Raw genomic sequence first — 15241 nt, forward strand, 5'->3', positions numbered from 1 at the left:
GATACTTGAAGACTTCTGAGCTTCATGAGGTTTTTGACTATGGAGGGGGTGAAGAGACTTTTTAATTTACTGCATCCTAATATTACTATAGAAGTTAAGTTTCCCAAACTTGGGGATGTTGTGGTGAGATCTTTCCTTGGTGGTATTGTTTCCTCTTCTTCTTTCATTATGAAAATCTCCTCTAAATTGTCACAACTAGCTATATCCATTTCTTCCAAACAAATAAGACTCTGCAATAAACCTTGTGAAAATAGCTTTACTAACTTTGGACACAACTTTAATGTTATTCTCTTCAAGTTGCAAAGGTTTATGTATTGAGTTTCACCTTTCCATATAAGTGTCATATTTGGCAGATTTATCAAATTTAGTTCCTTTAATGACGAAAGCAACTTTGTTTTTCCATATGCCAACTGAAGCTCTTCACAATCAAATATATATTCCACTGATTTACGCTCAGATACTTGCAAATATTCCGTTTGTTCAAGTACCAAATTCTTTAGGCAATTAATCAATCCTGAAATTATAACTTATCATCATTTGACATCAACAAATTTCTTGAATATTTTTTTGAACAACCCAGAAAGTAGTACTCTTCAGGATATTTTACACCACCAATTATTATTGCAAAGTTTGATAAGTTTTTGAACGGCACATCATTATCAATTAAGAAATTCAAGTTTGGGATAATAATTTGCAAGCTAGTCAGTCTAGACAAAGATTGTAACTCAGCAAGCTTTGCATTGTTTCTAAAACCCCCCTCATCTCCTTCAGAATCCCAATGTTCAAAACTGTTTAAAACATACAACTCCTCTAATTTACACAGAGAAGATATGACACCGTGTGCTATTCGTGCAAACTTTTTACAATCGTTCAAAGCTAATAACCTCAAATGAATTAATTGACTGAAAGATATTGGGATCTCCCTAACATTAGAATTATTAAGGCTAAGAATTTCTAGTTTACTTAGATGCCCGATAATAGATAAGTCGCCTAACTCGCAACCATTAAGATACAATGTTCTAAGATTTGTCAGCAAAGAAAGTGACTCTGGCAGTGGCAATAATAGAGTTTCACTCAAGTCTACAACTCTAAGATCTTTCATGTCTTGAAGAAATTGTTAGGGAAAACCAATTCGTAATTTCTCTGTAATAGTAAAGACTATAACTTTAGGCATTCCATCACATCTGGTACCTCTCTAATATCATTTGACATCAATGAGATACATGTGAGATTTTCAAATGTATCTATGTTTGGCCACTCGTTTAAACCAGTGCGAGCTTTGACCAAGAATATTTGGTTGTACTTAGGTGCTATTATATGTGCAACATCGCGTACAACATCATGCAATTTTACACTCTTCCATAAATTGCCAACTTTTTCCGTAAATCAAGAGAAAAGAAGAGGTCAGGTTACTTACAATAACATGCATTCTGTGTCTAACATCCTTTATTGTCTCAACATTTTTGAACCACCTCAAAGCCATTCCATATGTAACTAAAACTTCAATTGGGATTTCAAAATCCTCTGGAAACACGCTACAAAAGAAGAACAATGATTTTGCATCATCGCTTTCTAGATATTTGATGCTCAACTCCAAAGATGAAATCACACTTCTTTGCATCCTTGGGATATTTGTATAAGTAGACATTTTTAGTTGTTCTGCCGCATCTTTCCACACATGCACATTTTTCTTCTTTAATGCCTTTTCTATTGTCACAATTGCAAGTGGCAAGCCATCACATTCACCAACAGCCTTGTTCCCATCCAAGGTATAGTGAAATCTCAAAGTCTAACCCTCCAACTTTCAAAAATCCAAACACTCATTTATGAGCCAATTTCTATTAAAATTTTCAGTTATGGTTAAGGGTAAATTCATTATTTTAAAAAATATATATATAACTCATTATACTTTCCTTACAAGTTTTAAAAACTAACAACTTCACCTCAAGTTTGGGGAGGTGGAATGTGACTTTTCAAACTTAGAAAACTTTAGGCAAGGGTGAAGTTATTAGTTTTTAAAACTTGGGGGACAATATAATGAATTACATAATTCTTTAATATTATTTTTTAAATAACGATTTTACTTTTAATCCTAACAAAAAATCTTAACAAAAATTGGTTTATGGGTAGGTGTTTGGGTTTTTGAATGTTGGAGGGTGAGACCTTAGAATTTCACTATACTTTTGGTGGGAATAGGTCTTTTAGCCAATTGTGTGCAACGCATAATTTTATTGATAAATTATAGAATTACTGAAACATAATATCAACAACAATTGAAAACTTTACGGATTGCATATAGTTGCATCTTTATACAATTGTAATTACTTATATCATTTTTTATTTTTATTTAAATATTTAATTTTATTATTAAGTAGTGAGAATGTGATTTGGTTAGTTAGAATATTGATGCAATTTAAAGGTCTTAGTATGTAATTTTTAGACCATTTGTAAATAAAATAAAATATTATATTATGCGTTTTACTAATAATTGGTTGGGATAATTTGGTGAATAAACTAAAACGATAAAAATATTTTAGAGAGTGAAAACAATAGATAATTTCACGTTAATTTGGGTCAAGTCAGGTTAACTCAAATATTAAAAGGTTAGATTATGATTAAAAAATTTTAACATAATTTTAATTTAGGTCGGGTTAAAGTTGAAGGTTTTTGACATAAAACCCGAATTGATACTATACGAATGCAATTCGATAACACAAATTGTCAAGTCTTACAATGATGGATATGTAATGCACAAAATGAGAAAAATTTAATGCGTTTTGTCAAGTTACAGGGATAGATACATAAATAATCCTAAACCTTAGAGTTTATCATTGTGGTTATTTCTTTAAATTAAAAGCAATGTTGTATTCACACTAATGGTACAATATATAGTATTACAATATACTCTAAAATGGAATCTTAATCCTATGAAATAAAAAAATAAAATACAATAAATCATAATCACATCGAATCAAAATATGTTCAAATCAGAATTAGATCCAATCAAAATTAGATCAAATACGAATATATATATATTTTATTTAATACAACCAACAAATAAACAAAACAAATTGCATTTTATTCAATATAGTTGTATTTAATAGATAAATTGAACAATTTGAAGAGTCAGGCTTTTTCATTTCAAGCCATTCTAGGCATCAAGACCTCCTACAATTAGCCTTAAAGCTGCCCACAACTCTAAGGTCTCCCAAATTTTGCTATTCTTTTTCCTTTCTATTTTTGACAACCTTGATTGTCCTAGTTTTAATAATAAAATCTGGCCTATATGTTAAGTTTAAGTGTCTCCCTATCCTAACAGTATCACAGATGCTATTGTATTGATTTCATTTCTTCAGCTAGCATCAGAAACCTTTGAACTCTTAAATGACATCATTTGGATGGGGAAGGAAAGGTTGTGTATTAAAGACTACAAGATCAAGTTGTAGAATTTCTGGACGACTGTGGGTTCAAGAAATGGTTTAGTGTGCATAAATTAATCATCTCATTGTTATGATGATTGTTTGAAGAAGACATCTCTTACCGATGAAATTGAGGATACATGATTTGCAGATGACATGATAATGACACTAATGGAAACCAGCTCAGGTTTGCATTTGTATATTATAATTAATAATAAAGTTTAGCTCTTGCAGGAGCACTCAAAAAAAACTAATACTAACTTTAATCTTCATCTTCCACCACAAATGAGTAAAATAATAATAATTAATTAATTCAATGGTCAAAGTAATAAAACTCTTACTTTAATTATATTAATTAATTTGGTCATTGGGGGAGTTTCCATGATCAATTAATTGAATTTGCTAGACTTTCGTAGATAATTGAATTGAATTCATGTGTTTGTCATTGTAATATCTTTATATAAATTTCATTTTGATCTATGACATTTCATATCATTTAAAGATGATAAGATAAAAGTGATTAAATAGCCTGAGTTTTTATTGGAAACCTCAAAGTCAAAATTATGACATATTGTGTATTTAAAGTAGATTATAAATAGACAATGAACTAAACTATTTATATCAAGCCGTTTACACCATTGTAGCTATCTATTTAAATTAAATGCAACCTAGTCCTCACCCTAAAGATTTGGCTTCACATTTCTTATGTCCATATATAATCCTAAAGGTGGATTTAGCCAAGTTCTAACTCAAGTTTAAAGATTTTATATTGTCAAACTTGAGCTTAATTTTGAGGTGTTTGTCTCATCAAGTTTGCAAACCTAAAAAAGTTTAATTCAAATTGATTAAAATGATGTTATTTTACTCAATATTATTAAAACAATACTATTTTAATGGATTTTGGCTCAACTATAATATCAAACCAAGCTCAATTGAAGTTCAGTTTGAAAATTGTAACCAAACTCGAACTGCTTTGAAAAGAGTTTGTGAAGCCTAACTCAAGCATCTTATATCCAACTTATATAATAGGTCAAATGGAAACCAACTCATGTTTGCTTGTTTGATGCATCTAACGGCCACCACATGATGAGCATTATATATATATATATATATATATATATATATATATATATATATATATATATATATATATATATATATATATATATTATTTGAACTCTATTCCTTATCCACACATTAATTATGTAGATCAGGTGAATGCCACCGTTAAAATTTGAAATGGCTTTATTTATTTTGGTAATATGGCTTTGTGCGCATTGATAATTGAGTCTTTCATTGAGGGCGCAATAATATTACAATAACCAAGAGTCTATGCAATGTCTTTTGTACTAAATAGTATGTTAATATTCTTAGAAGAGTAATATTATGTGTATATATTTTGACTACACAAAATGAGTATATTAGGGAATGTCTAGGCTACATATTTTAACTTTCAGATTGCACTATAGCCTACTCAGTCACTAAGAAATCACTCCCTGGATCTCTATCTGGCATGACAATAACTTTACTCGGTGTAGGCACCATCATTTAAAAGCACAATTCATTATACAAAAGGTCAAAAGACCAAAATACCCTTGGGTATACCTGTTGATGTTACATCTAACACACATGTGTCACGAGCTCTCAATCATCTTGGCTTGTATAGCTTTCACCCAACTCATGTCTTGTGCCTTCTCAAATTCTCATATATTAGACACCTAGGGTACTACTGCATACTCGGGATCTCTTTATGAACTTGGGATGACCATAGTCCTTAGCCTAGTTCATTTTTCTTTTTTCTTTCTTCTATCCAATATACATGGGTGTGTGTTTCTTGATACATTAGGGGTATATCCCCCTTTGCTCATACACAGTCATCCTAACACAGGCGTGGCCTCTCCTCGTGTAACAATTTTCCACATACATGGGGGTATGTCTTCCTAACACAAGTGTGCCCTTCAAATATTTAATGCACTTTCCTTTTATATACTCATCCTGATTACATTATTTATTAAAGGTATTCTAGTGATTTCACCCGACACACAATCGTGCTAAAACTATATACAGGTAGTCCATATGTCCTAGTTGACTGATCATTGGTCAATGGTGTCCAATGGTCATCAAAAAGCCAAAAATCTCAACCTAAAATCTGGAATTCACTTACATAGACGTGTATCTCATACCAGACAGTTGTCTATCGAACTTAGAAAACAGATTGAGAAGACCTTAATTCGATCCCTAAGTTGTTTTCACACATTTATTCACTACCTAAACATTCTTTGGCACGAAATAATGGTCAACACATTAGCATAATCCAATTCTAAACACAAATAAACATCCAAGTGATCACTAAGCACCAACTCAAGACATTATCAATTCAAACTATCATTATTACAATGAAAAAATGCACATCAAGCCCTTCTTCTCAATATCATCATACCATTCATTATTTATAGTAATTTAGGTACACAAATTCACATGTCATTGATAACAATCTCATCATTGGCATATTAATCAATCAAAAGCAACTCAACTTGATATTATACAATCAACATCTCAATGTATTTTTGTGATCAAACCCATGACAAAGGGAGGCTTCCTCTAATCATACAAGAACTGATAGTACACAGAGAAAAGACATAAATCCTACTAATCTCTTGATCGAAAGTCACTAGAATCAAGGTTGGTGAACAAACCCCATTCTCTCTAACTTTCCTCTCGCCTCATTGCTAGAAAAAGTCGTCAGAAACTATTGATGAAAAGACTTGAATATCAACGTCAACACTCCTCTCTCTTTCTGATCAAAGGTGTGTGTTTCAATAGAGATTGAAATCCCTAAAGCACAACCTTTACGCCATATTTAAACTAAATTTGTGTAACGTACATCATACACAGGCGTATCTCCAACATACACAGTCGCGTATCACTCAAATTAAATTTCACACGAAAATCACCTTATCTCACTGATGTGGAAATAACACACGGGCATGACCTTCCCATGCACAGTCGTGTATCACCCAAAATTCATAGTTTAACTTTAAATCCACTTGCCATTAAACATAAACATAAACATATAAAATAACTATTATGTCTTTGAGACGTACTTGTAGATATTACAATTTGGTACTTTGTAGTTGAGTCAAAATCAATCAAAATAATGTCATTTTGAAATTTTTGTCAAAATGATGTCATTTTAATTGATTTGAATTGAACATTTCTAGGCTTGTGAGTCTAACAAGTCGAACGTCCCCCAAACTCAAATTGAACTTATAATGAGTATCAATTTGAGTACCAATCATGATGTGTTACCATGTAATCGTGATTGGTGGTTTTGAATTAAGGAAAATGACACCCAATTGCATGGTAACATATTGTTACTGGTGTCCAAATTTACTCATTACAAGTGCATATGGTTTTATTGATAATTTTTTGATGTCACGATTTACCAATCGGAAGCAATTTAGGTTTGCATGAGTATAAATATAATTATTATTAATAAGCAAATGATTGTTTCTCGCTCAAGGTTTGACAATATCTTTTAGGTTTGAAATAATTTTTTTGACAGGAAGAGCTATATACACCAGGCTTGTAAAAATTTATGAAATTTTATTTAGAAATATACTAAGAAAATCCAATACCATAAAATGATTTCATGAATAAGTGAAAACTGCGATGATTTATCATTAACTGACAACATAGTAATCCAATTGGTGGGACACAGCATCACTTTCAGTTAATTTCCTTTCCTTCGATCTCTGCTAAATTTCATAATGACCTTCACTCTGCTTGTGAAGAGTATGGCTCTCAGTTTGCATCTGGGAATGGGACGCAGTCATTCACTTCCATTTCTAGCTGCTTTCAATTCATCTGCAACTGCATGTGTTTCATTCTGTTAATAAATGGGAACATGACTCTCCAATTTATCAAAAAATGTTAGTTGGGGCAGAATCACTCTGATTCTGTTTCCTTCTCTCACCTCCCCATTTTGATAGCATATCTCACAAAGTCATGGACGTCTTCAATGGAGATTTGTGATGAAGTAAGATATGCAGTTGGGGGCGGGTACACATCCCCAGTTTTGAATGTCGGTTTCAAGAGCCAACTCCCTGTACTCCATGTCAGTCTCACAAAGCTGCAATTGTAAATACAACAATTAATTTAACTTTGTAGATAGCCATTTCAGTGCTCATATAGACACAAAAAATTGCTATATTTGTAACTAATCATGTACATGAATGAAAATGTTGGAAGACTCATAACACTTTCGTTGGCCAAACTCAATGAGAACCTCATCTTTGTAGAACTTCAACCATTGTACTGGCCTACTCGACTCTAAAAAACAAAAGATGTTGAAAGAAATGAATATTCCAAGGGGTTAACCAACCAAATTTTGTATGTCAAACCTAATGATGAGGGTAAATATCAGAGATGAAGAAAGTTGGTTAGACAACAGTTCTGACAGTGCTCATAATTTAGGGCAAACAAGAAAGATGAAACCTAAAACTTATGAAATTGAGTTTTACAGTCAAACCTGGTATGTCAAAGTATGATCGTTGCCAACTTCTTGGCCTTTAAGGTTCCATAGGAACTAAAGAATATCTTGACCACCGAAGGCTTTGAGAATTTCTCCAGGTCTTTCTGAATAAAGTCAGCCATAGGCTTGGTGTATGCTTCTCATTGATAACAGGACCATATGATAGAAACAGACATCCTTGATAGGTATGCATCTTCCCTGACATATTATTCTAACTCAGAAATGGTTTTATGATATAAAAATTGATATACCATAGGCAAGGAATTAGAAAAGAAAACTAAAACAGATGCAACACCTAAATATTCTATTCAGAACACCTAAATACCTGTTTTCAAGCTTGTTCTCGCTCAATTTTCCATTACAAATTTTCAACCACATGTATGCTTTCCTCAAACTATGTTCAAAAACAATAGAATTGTATGTTTTCACCTCAATTTCCATTAAAAATTTTCAACAACATGTATGTTTTCTTCATACTATGTTCAAAAACAATAGAATTGTATCAGCATGACAAATTAGATAGGCATTAGAGCTATATCAGCAAGAGTGAGGGAATTCAATACCAAAATTAAACGAGAGTATGACTTGTCTCCTCTGCTAAGCATCCATTGGAGTGCCACCTTGCCACACTGAAATTGCCCACCTGTTTGTGATATTAACAATGCATAATCATTAATGCTGCAATAAGGATTTTATTTGATGCTAATATGTTATTTCTAGGAAAATTTTAATGAATCAAAATTCAACAGACTATAAATGGCAAAAAATATCTAAACCTCATCACCTTGTCTGCTTTTCTTTTTCCGCTACAATTTCATGCTCTGTGTTCCCCTGCATTTTTGTTACCATTTTTTGTTACCATAAACATGCCAAGCTCTTGCATTGCTAGGAAATGAACTTTAACCAATATAAAATTAATGTTAAATTTGATTAAGATTCAAACCAGTATGCATTGCAGAATCATGTCTCAGTTGATGTATTTCAGGTAATCCTCCTGCTCTTACTTCTACTACAATTAATTACACTTCAGATTTTGTCAATCTCTAGATAATTAAATCAAAGTTCATTTGTTATAGAAAAGCCGGCTCAACCTAACAAAACCCATCACATTGATGGAAAATGAGAAAACTAACAAACAACAGTAACCAAAGTTACGATAGAAGAGAAAAGCAGCACATACCACTGCCATGAGCACACTTCTTTGTCAACCTCAAAGTGTTAAGGTTGCAGCAGATGGTATCGACAGGAAGCCTAACGCCATTGATTTTAACAGGAAGATCTTCCCTGGTCTTTTAGAACGTAAAGATAATTGTGGGGGTGTCTTGGTAAAAATAAATATAAGGTAAAACTGTCATTTAGGTTGCAGTATTTTTTAAAAAATAACCCAGAGCAAGCCGGATATCCCTTTACTTTCAATAAAATTAAAAACAAAAAAAACCCTCATACCTGAAAAATTATCTTTAATTCCCTTGTAGAATTGCTTCCCTTCCTAAGAGCTATATCATATTAGCAAGAGCATAGAAATTTCAGTACCTGGATTATGACAAGAGTCTCCTTGCCTAATGCATAATCAGTTACCAAAAAAAAAAAAAAGATAATGCAAAATAAAAAAAAAATATAGTTGGTCTTCTTTTTTTTTTTTTGGAAAAAATCAATGGAAATTATTGATGAACATGATTCACACCTTTATAACATATTGAAAATAAGTCTCTTCTTCTTCTTTGAATTCAAAAACAAAGGAAAAATTGAAGATACAATCACAAGTATAAAAAAATATTTAAATTACTATAAAATATAACTACTGAAACAAGAATAATAATTTCTTATTGAATTAGTGATACATGAGTCATACCATTTAGTTGAACTGTGCTAATTTTCCTGAAAAACAAATCAGACTTTTAGATAGTTTATGACTAACTAAATAAACATATTTTAATAAGACAGTAGCTAGACAAGTCAATTGAGCCAGATCGAATAGAAGCCTGGCCTGAAACACGAAAAAAAGCCCGGGCACGTAAAGCCTAGCCCGGTATTGTAGAGTGTCGGGCCAAGCCTATAGGGCCGGGCCTTGAGCCTTTATATAATACCCATGGGCTGGCTTGGCCAGTACTGTTTATAAAAAAAAAAATTTCCTTGCTTTTGCCGCAAGGCAGCAGAAGCAGAATCTGCCTTGCGGCAGAAGGCAGAAGAGAAGCAGAAGGAGAAGCCTGCTTCTCCCAGCATCTAATTAACTTTTTTTTAAATATTTTTTAATTAATTTATTTTTTCTTATAAAAACCTACTAACTTTTTCATTTTCACCTTCAATTACAATTATAAATTTCTCAAACTTTCAATCTCTCAAACTCTCAATCTCAATTATTTTATTATATTTTTAATCTCAATTTATTTTAATTTTATCATTACAAAATATTACAAATAGATTTAATGTCAAATAAATTCAACAACGGCACCTGCTTCTCTTCCTGAGGATCCTTCAAGGCTTTAAGCGAGAGTAGAAAACCCTAAAATCTGATTCTAATTTCTATAAAGTGTTATATGGACCATCTTTTCAAGTTTACATAGCCTATTACAGGACCACATTCACAGGGTGAAAATTATTTTAATAAAATGTGCATATCCCATGTTTAGTTTCCGATTAAAAATTTCAATAAATTTTTTTTTTTAAATATTGATTAATTGGGCCGGCTCGATTAAAGCTCGGCCCGGCCCAATTAAAGCTCATTATTAAATGGGTCGGGCTTAGGCCTTTATATTTCAATGAGTTGGCTTGGCCCGAAGGCCCGTTACTGTTTGGGCCTTAGGCCCGGCCCATTAGCCCAATGGGCCGAGCTGGAGCAGGCCCGACCTGACCCATTGACAACTCTGACAGTAGCTATTATCACATATAAAAATGATAACTATTTACTATCAACAACTAATTAAATCACATATTTGAACAAATCTTTGTACTGCGGGGTTAAGGTTATACATCTATTGTCCTCCTATCTTAATCAATGGATGTATCACAACATTGTTGAGCTTTAGTGTTAGTTGTTCTCCATAACCAAAAGTCTTCATTATCACACATCCATTAATCTTAAGTGTATTTAAAACTGATACACATCCCCAGTTTTGAGTGCCGCATTCAAGAGGCAACTCCCTGTGCTCCATGTCAATTTTTTCAAGTGTTTCCATGTGCTTGCTCACAAAGCTGCAATTGTAAATACCATAATTAATTTAACTTTGTAGATAGCCATTTTAGTGCTCATATCGACTACAAAATTACTATTTTTGTAACTATTCAAGTACCTGACTGGAAATACAAGAAGACTCTTAACACCTTTCTAGTCGAGCTCAATGAGAACTTCAGCATTGTCGAGCTTCAACCATTGGTGTAAGTGCCCAACCTAATGGTGGAAAAAAATATTAGAGATCAGGAAAGTCCATAACCAACTGTTGCGACAGTACACGCAGACAAGAAAGATAAATCTAAAACTTATGAAACTGGGTTTTACTGTCAAACCTAGCATGTCAAAGTATGATTTTTGCCAAATCCACAGGCTTTCAAGTTCTGCACTCCTTCATCTGGTCTTATGGATCACTAGCATTCTCAACATAATTGATTGGTGCTTCATGGGCACTAAAGAATTTCATTACCTGTAGTTCCACATATAAAAGTCAAAGAAAAGTTGTAGAGACTAATCCCATCAAATATCCACAACTCAGGCAAGTCAAATTTTAATATATATACTGAATTTTGTGCTGCAAAAGAATCATATACAGGAAGAGTATTTCCAGAAATTTAAATGCACCTCATCAGGCTTAGGGAATTTCTCCAGCGCTTTCTGAATCATGTCATCCAATTGTTGATACCAGGGCCCGTATGATAGAAACAGACAACCTTGATATATATGCATCTTACCTGGCACATTATTCTCACTCAGAAATGATTTATGATATAAAAATTAATTTACCACAGGCAAGCAATTAGAGAATATACTAAAACAGAAGCAGCACCTAAATATTCTCTCCAGCAGACAGATTCTTGACCCACTAGTAGAAATAGAGACTGTGGATAAATCCTCTTCTGAAACAAAGTGAGTTTCATCTAATTTAAGCTAGGAACACCATTTTCTCTGTTGATGCAAACATCCACCTTTTATTCTTTCTTGTTCATGACTATTTCTTCTATATTTGATCATCAAGTCATTTGAGCTAACAAGTAATGTAATAATGAGAATACATTGATGGCAATTTGTTAACATACCTGTTTTCAAGCTTGTTTTCCCCTATATTTTGCATCACAAATTTCAACCAAATGAATGTTTTCTTTACACTCTATGTTCAAAAACAATAGAATTGTATCAGTATGACAAATGAAATAGGCATTAGAGCTATATCAGCAAGAGTGAGGGAATTCAGTGCATTAATTAAACGAGCGTATGACAAGTGTCTCTTCTGCAAAGTTTCCATCAGCATGCAACCTTGCCACACTGAAATTGCCCACCTGTTTGTGATATTGATAATGCATAATCATTAATATTGAAGTAAGGATTTTATTCCTTGCTATTTCTAGGAAAAATTTAATGAATAAAAATTCAACAGTATAAATTACAAATGATACCTAAAACCTCTTCAGCTTGTCTGCTTTTCCTTTTCTGCTACAATTCCATGCCCTGTACTCCCGTGCATTTTCAGTTACACTTTTCTGATGTGAATCTAAATAAACTATTTTGTTGGGATCATGGTAAGGGGGAATCAAGCCATTGAAGAAAGAAAAAGTATTTTACATCTAAATACTGTACAAATAGCATAAATATTTACAATTCAATTGAATTCATATATAAGCATCCCAAGATCTTGCATGCTAGGAAATGAACATTAAACACAATTCTCGCTTATGAAACATGTCTCCCTGCCAGCTTTCCATCAATTTTGTCATTGTCTCAGTTAGGTGTTTACTTTTTCTTCTGTAATTCAAACAATAGAGACATAATAGAAGTAGTGTTTTTAAGAATTCAAAATTCGAAGATGTAATTACAAATACAAAATCTTTAAATTACTTCAACAAGAATAATAATTTGTTATTGCATTTGTGATACATAATTCATACCAATTAGTCGTTTCCTTGCAATTTTCTCCTGCAAAACCAATCACAATTTTTAGATTATTAAGAAGACAATAGAATTTATTCAAAAATATTTACAATTATTTACAATCAACAATTATCTAATTTACATACTTGTTCTTCTATGAACAATTGCTCAACTGTAGAGTTCAGGTTACCCATCCATCGTCCTTCGTCGAAACTAGACAAATCCATCATAACTTTGTTAAGCTTTGGTGTCAGTTGTTCTCCATAACAAAAAATCTTCATATTGGGACATTCAATTATCACAAGCGTCTCCAAAACTAGAAATTCGATAGAATATGAGTTTGAGCTAAAACAATCAATGTTACTTAGCCGCACAAGCTCCAAGTAGGAAAAACAATCTTCTCAACTAATGATGATGATACTTCCTCAATTGTGACTATTTCTTCCAATGCTGAGCAATCATATATTTCAAGGTTCCTGAGCTTCACAAGGCTTTTGACTGTGGAGGGGGTGAAGAGACATTTTAATGTTTTGCATGTTCCTATTTTTATAGAAGTTAAGTTTCCCAAACTTTCGGGAGGGGGTGGGGGGGGTTGGGTGTGGGGGGGTGTTGTGGTGGGATCTTTGCTTGGTGGTATTATTTCCTCTTCTTCTTCATTATGAAAATCTCCTTTAAATTGTTACAAACAGATATCGTCATTTCTTCCGAATAAATAAGACTCTACAATAAATCTAGTGAAAATAGTTTAACTAACTTTGGGCACATCATGTACAACATCATGCAATTTTACATACTCTTCCATAGTGTCCCAACGTTTTCCATAAATCAAGAGAAAAGAATAGGTCAGGGTACTTACAATAGCATGCACTCTGTGTCTAACATCCTTCATTGTCTCAACATTTTTGAACCACCTCAAAGCCACTCCGTATGCTACTAAAACTTCAATTGGGATTTCAAAATCCTCTGGAAACATGCTACAAAAGAAGAACAATGATTTTGCATCCTCGCTTTCTAGATGTTTGATGCTCAGCTCCAAAGATGAAATCACACTTCCTTGCATCCCTGGGATATCTATAGGAGTAGACTTTTTTAGTTGTTGTGCCGCATCAATCCACACATGCTCATTTTTGTTCTTTAATGCGCTTGCTATTGTCACAATTGCAATCAGCAAGCCATCACATTCAGCAACTACATCTTCTGCGATTGAGCTTCTGATAGAATTTTCAGCATCCATTCCAACGAGCTCCTTGAATAGCTCCCACGATTCCTGTATTGATAAAGTTCCAAAAATAAATATTTTGTCACAATCCATTTCATTGCACACATATTTGCTTCAAGAGGTAAGCATGATCTTACAACCTCTATGGTCCTTCCGAAAAGGAATACCAATCTCCTCCAATTTAATTCTTCCCCATACATCATCCAGTATTACGAGGATTCGTCTCTTCTCCTTAATTCTCTCCCACAGGAGACTTGCTCGTGCTGATTCAGGATAATCAGGTAATGATTTCAGATCTAGCATGTAAGCAATTTCTCTTTGAATATTCATGATATTTGGGGTTTGTGACACAACTACCATAACTACTGAATTATACAACTTTCTTCTTCAGCTAGTTTGCCAACTTGTTTCACTAGTGTGGTCTTACCCACACCACCCATCCCACATATTCCAATTATGCTGACCTTGTCATCTTTCAGGGCCTCTATAATTTCATTCTTGATTGATTCTCTGGATTCAAAAATTCCAGAAAATCCAACAGTTGGAATGATAATGCTTGAAGGAGGAGGAGCAGGCTGAGATAGAGTCTGAAATTTTCCATCTTCTTGGAGCTGAGTGACCACCGTTATCTTCTGCTTTGCCACCTTGCTAAACTGGTGACGCGATCGGACATCAATACACTACCCTTTGAAGCACATCTTGTTCACATTGCCTTCATCTTCCAAAAACTTTTCTGCTTCTGCAGAGACATTATCAACTTTAGATATCCAGCTTTCGACATCAGGTAAGATTGTTTCTCTGTTTCTTTTAGCAGCATCAATTTTCAATTGCAAGCTGTCTCTGGTAGCCTTGAGTTCCTGAGCTTGCTTTCGTAATGCTTCGATGTTGTCATTGTAGTTAAGCAGGTAGCCAATCTGACGGCCTGCTGCATCGAACAAGCGGCTGACAATAATTTTGGAAATTGAACTAGCATATGAAATAACAATTTCCAT

The 15241-nt window shown here is 33.3% G+C and overlaps 1 protein-coding gene and 1 long non-coding RNA gene across 2 annotated transcripts; both read right to left on the reverse strand.

Moving 5' to 3' along the window:
- Positions 1 to 10946: 10946 nt before the first annotated feature.
- On the reverse strand, positions 10947 to 11515 carry LOC123209316. Its single transcript, XR_006501037.1, has 3 exons — positions 11458 to 11515; positions 11244 to 11341; positions 10947 to 11145 (listed from the first exon to the last, which is right to left on the reverse strand). It is a non-coding gene; the product is annotated as an uncharacterized LOC123209316 (long non-coding RNA).
- Positions 11516 to 13018: 1503 nt separating this feature from the next.
- Positions 13019 to 15241, reverse strand: LOC123201261 (probable disease resistance protein At5g43730). The gene is made up of 5 exons (XM_044616681.1): positions 14957 to 15241; positions 14714 to 14902; positions 13785 to 14297; positions 13177 to 13305; positions 13019 to 13075 (listed from the first exon to the last, which is right to left on the reverse strand). Exons 1-5 carry the CDS (start codon positions 15239 to 15241, stop codon positions 13019 to 13021), a joined length of 1173 nt encoding a protein of 390 aa, XP_044472616.1.

Source organism: Mangifera indica, chromosome 2, assembly GCF_011075055.1.
Source record: "Mangifera indica cultivar Alphonso chromosome 2, CATAS_Mindica_2.1, whole genome shotgun sequence".
Lineage (NCBI taxonomy): Eukaryota > Viridiplantae > Streptophyta > Magnoliopsida > Sapindales > Anacardiaceae > Mangifera > Mangifera indica.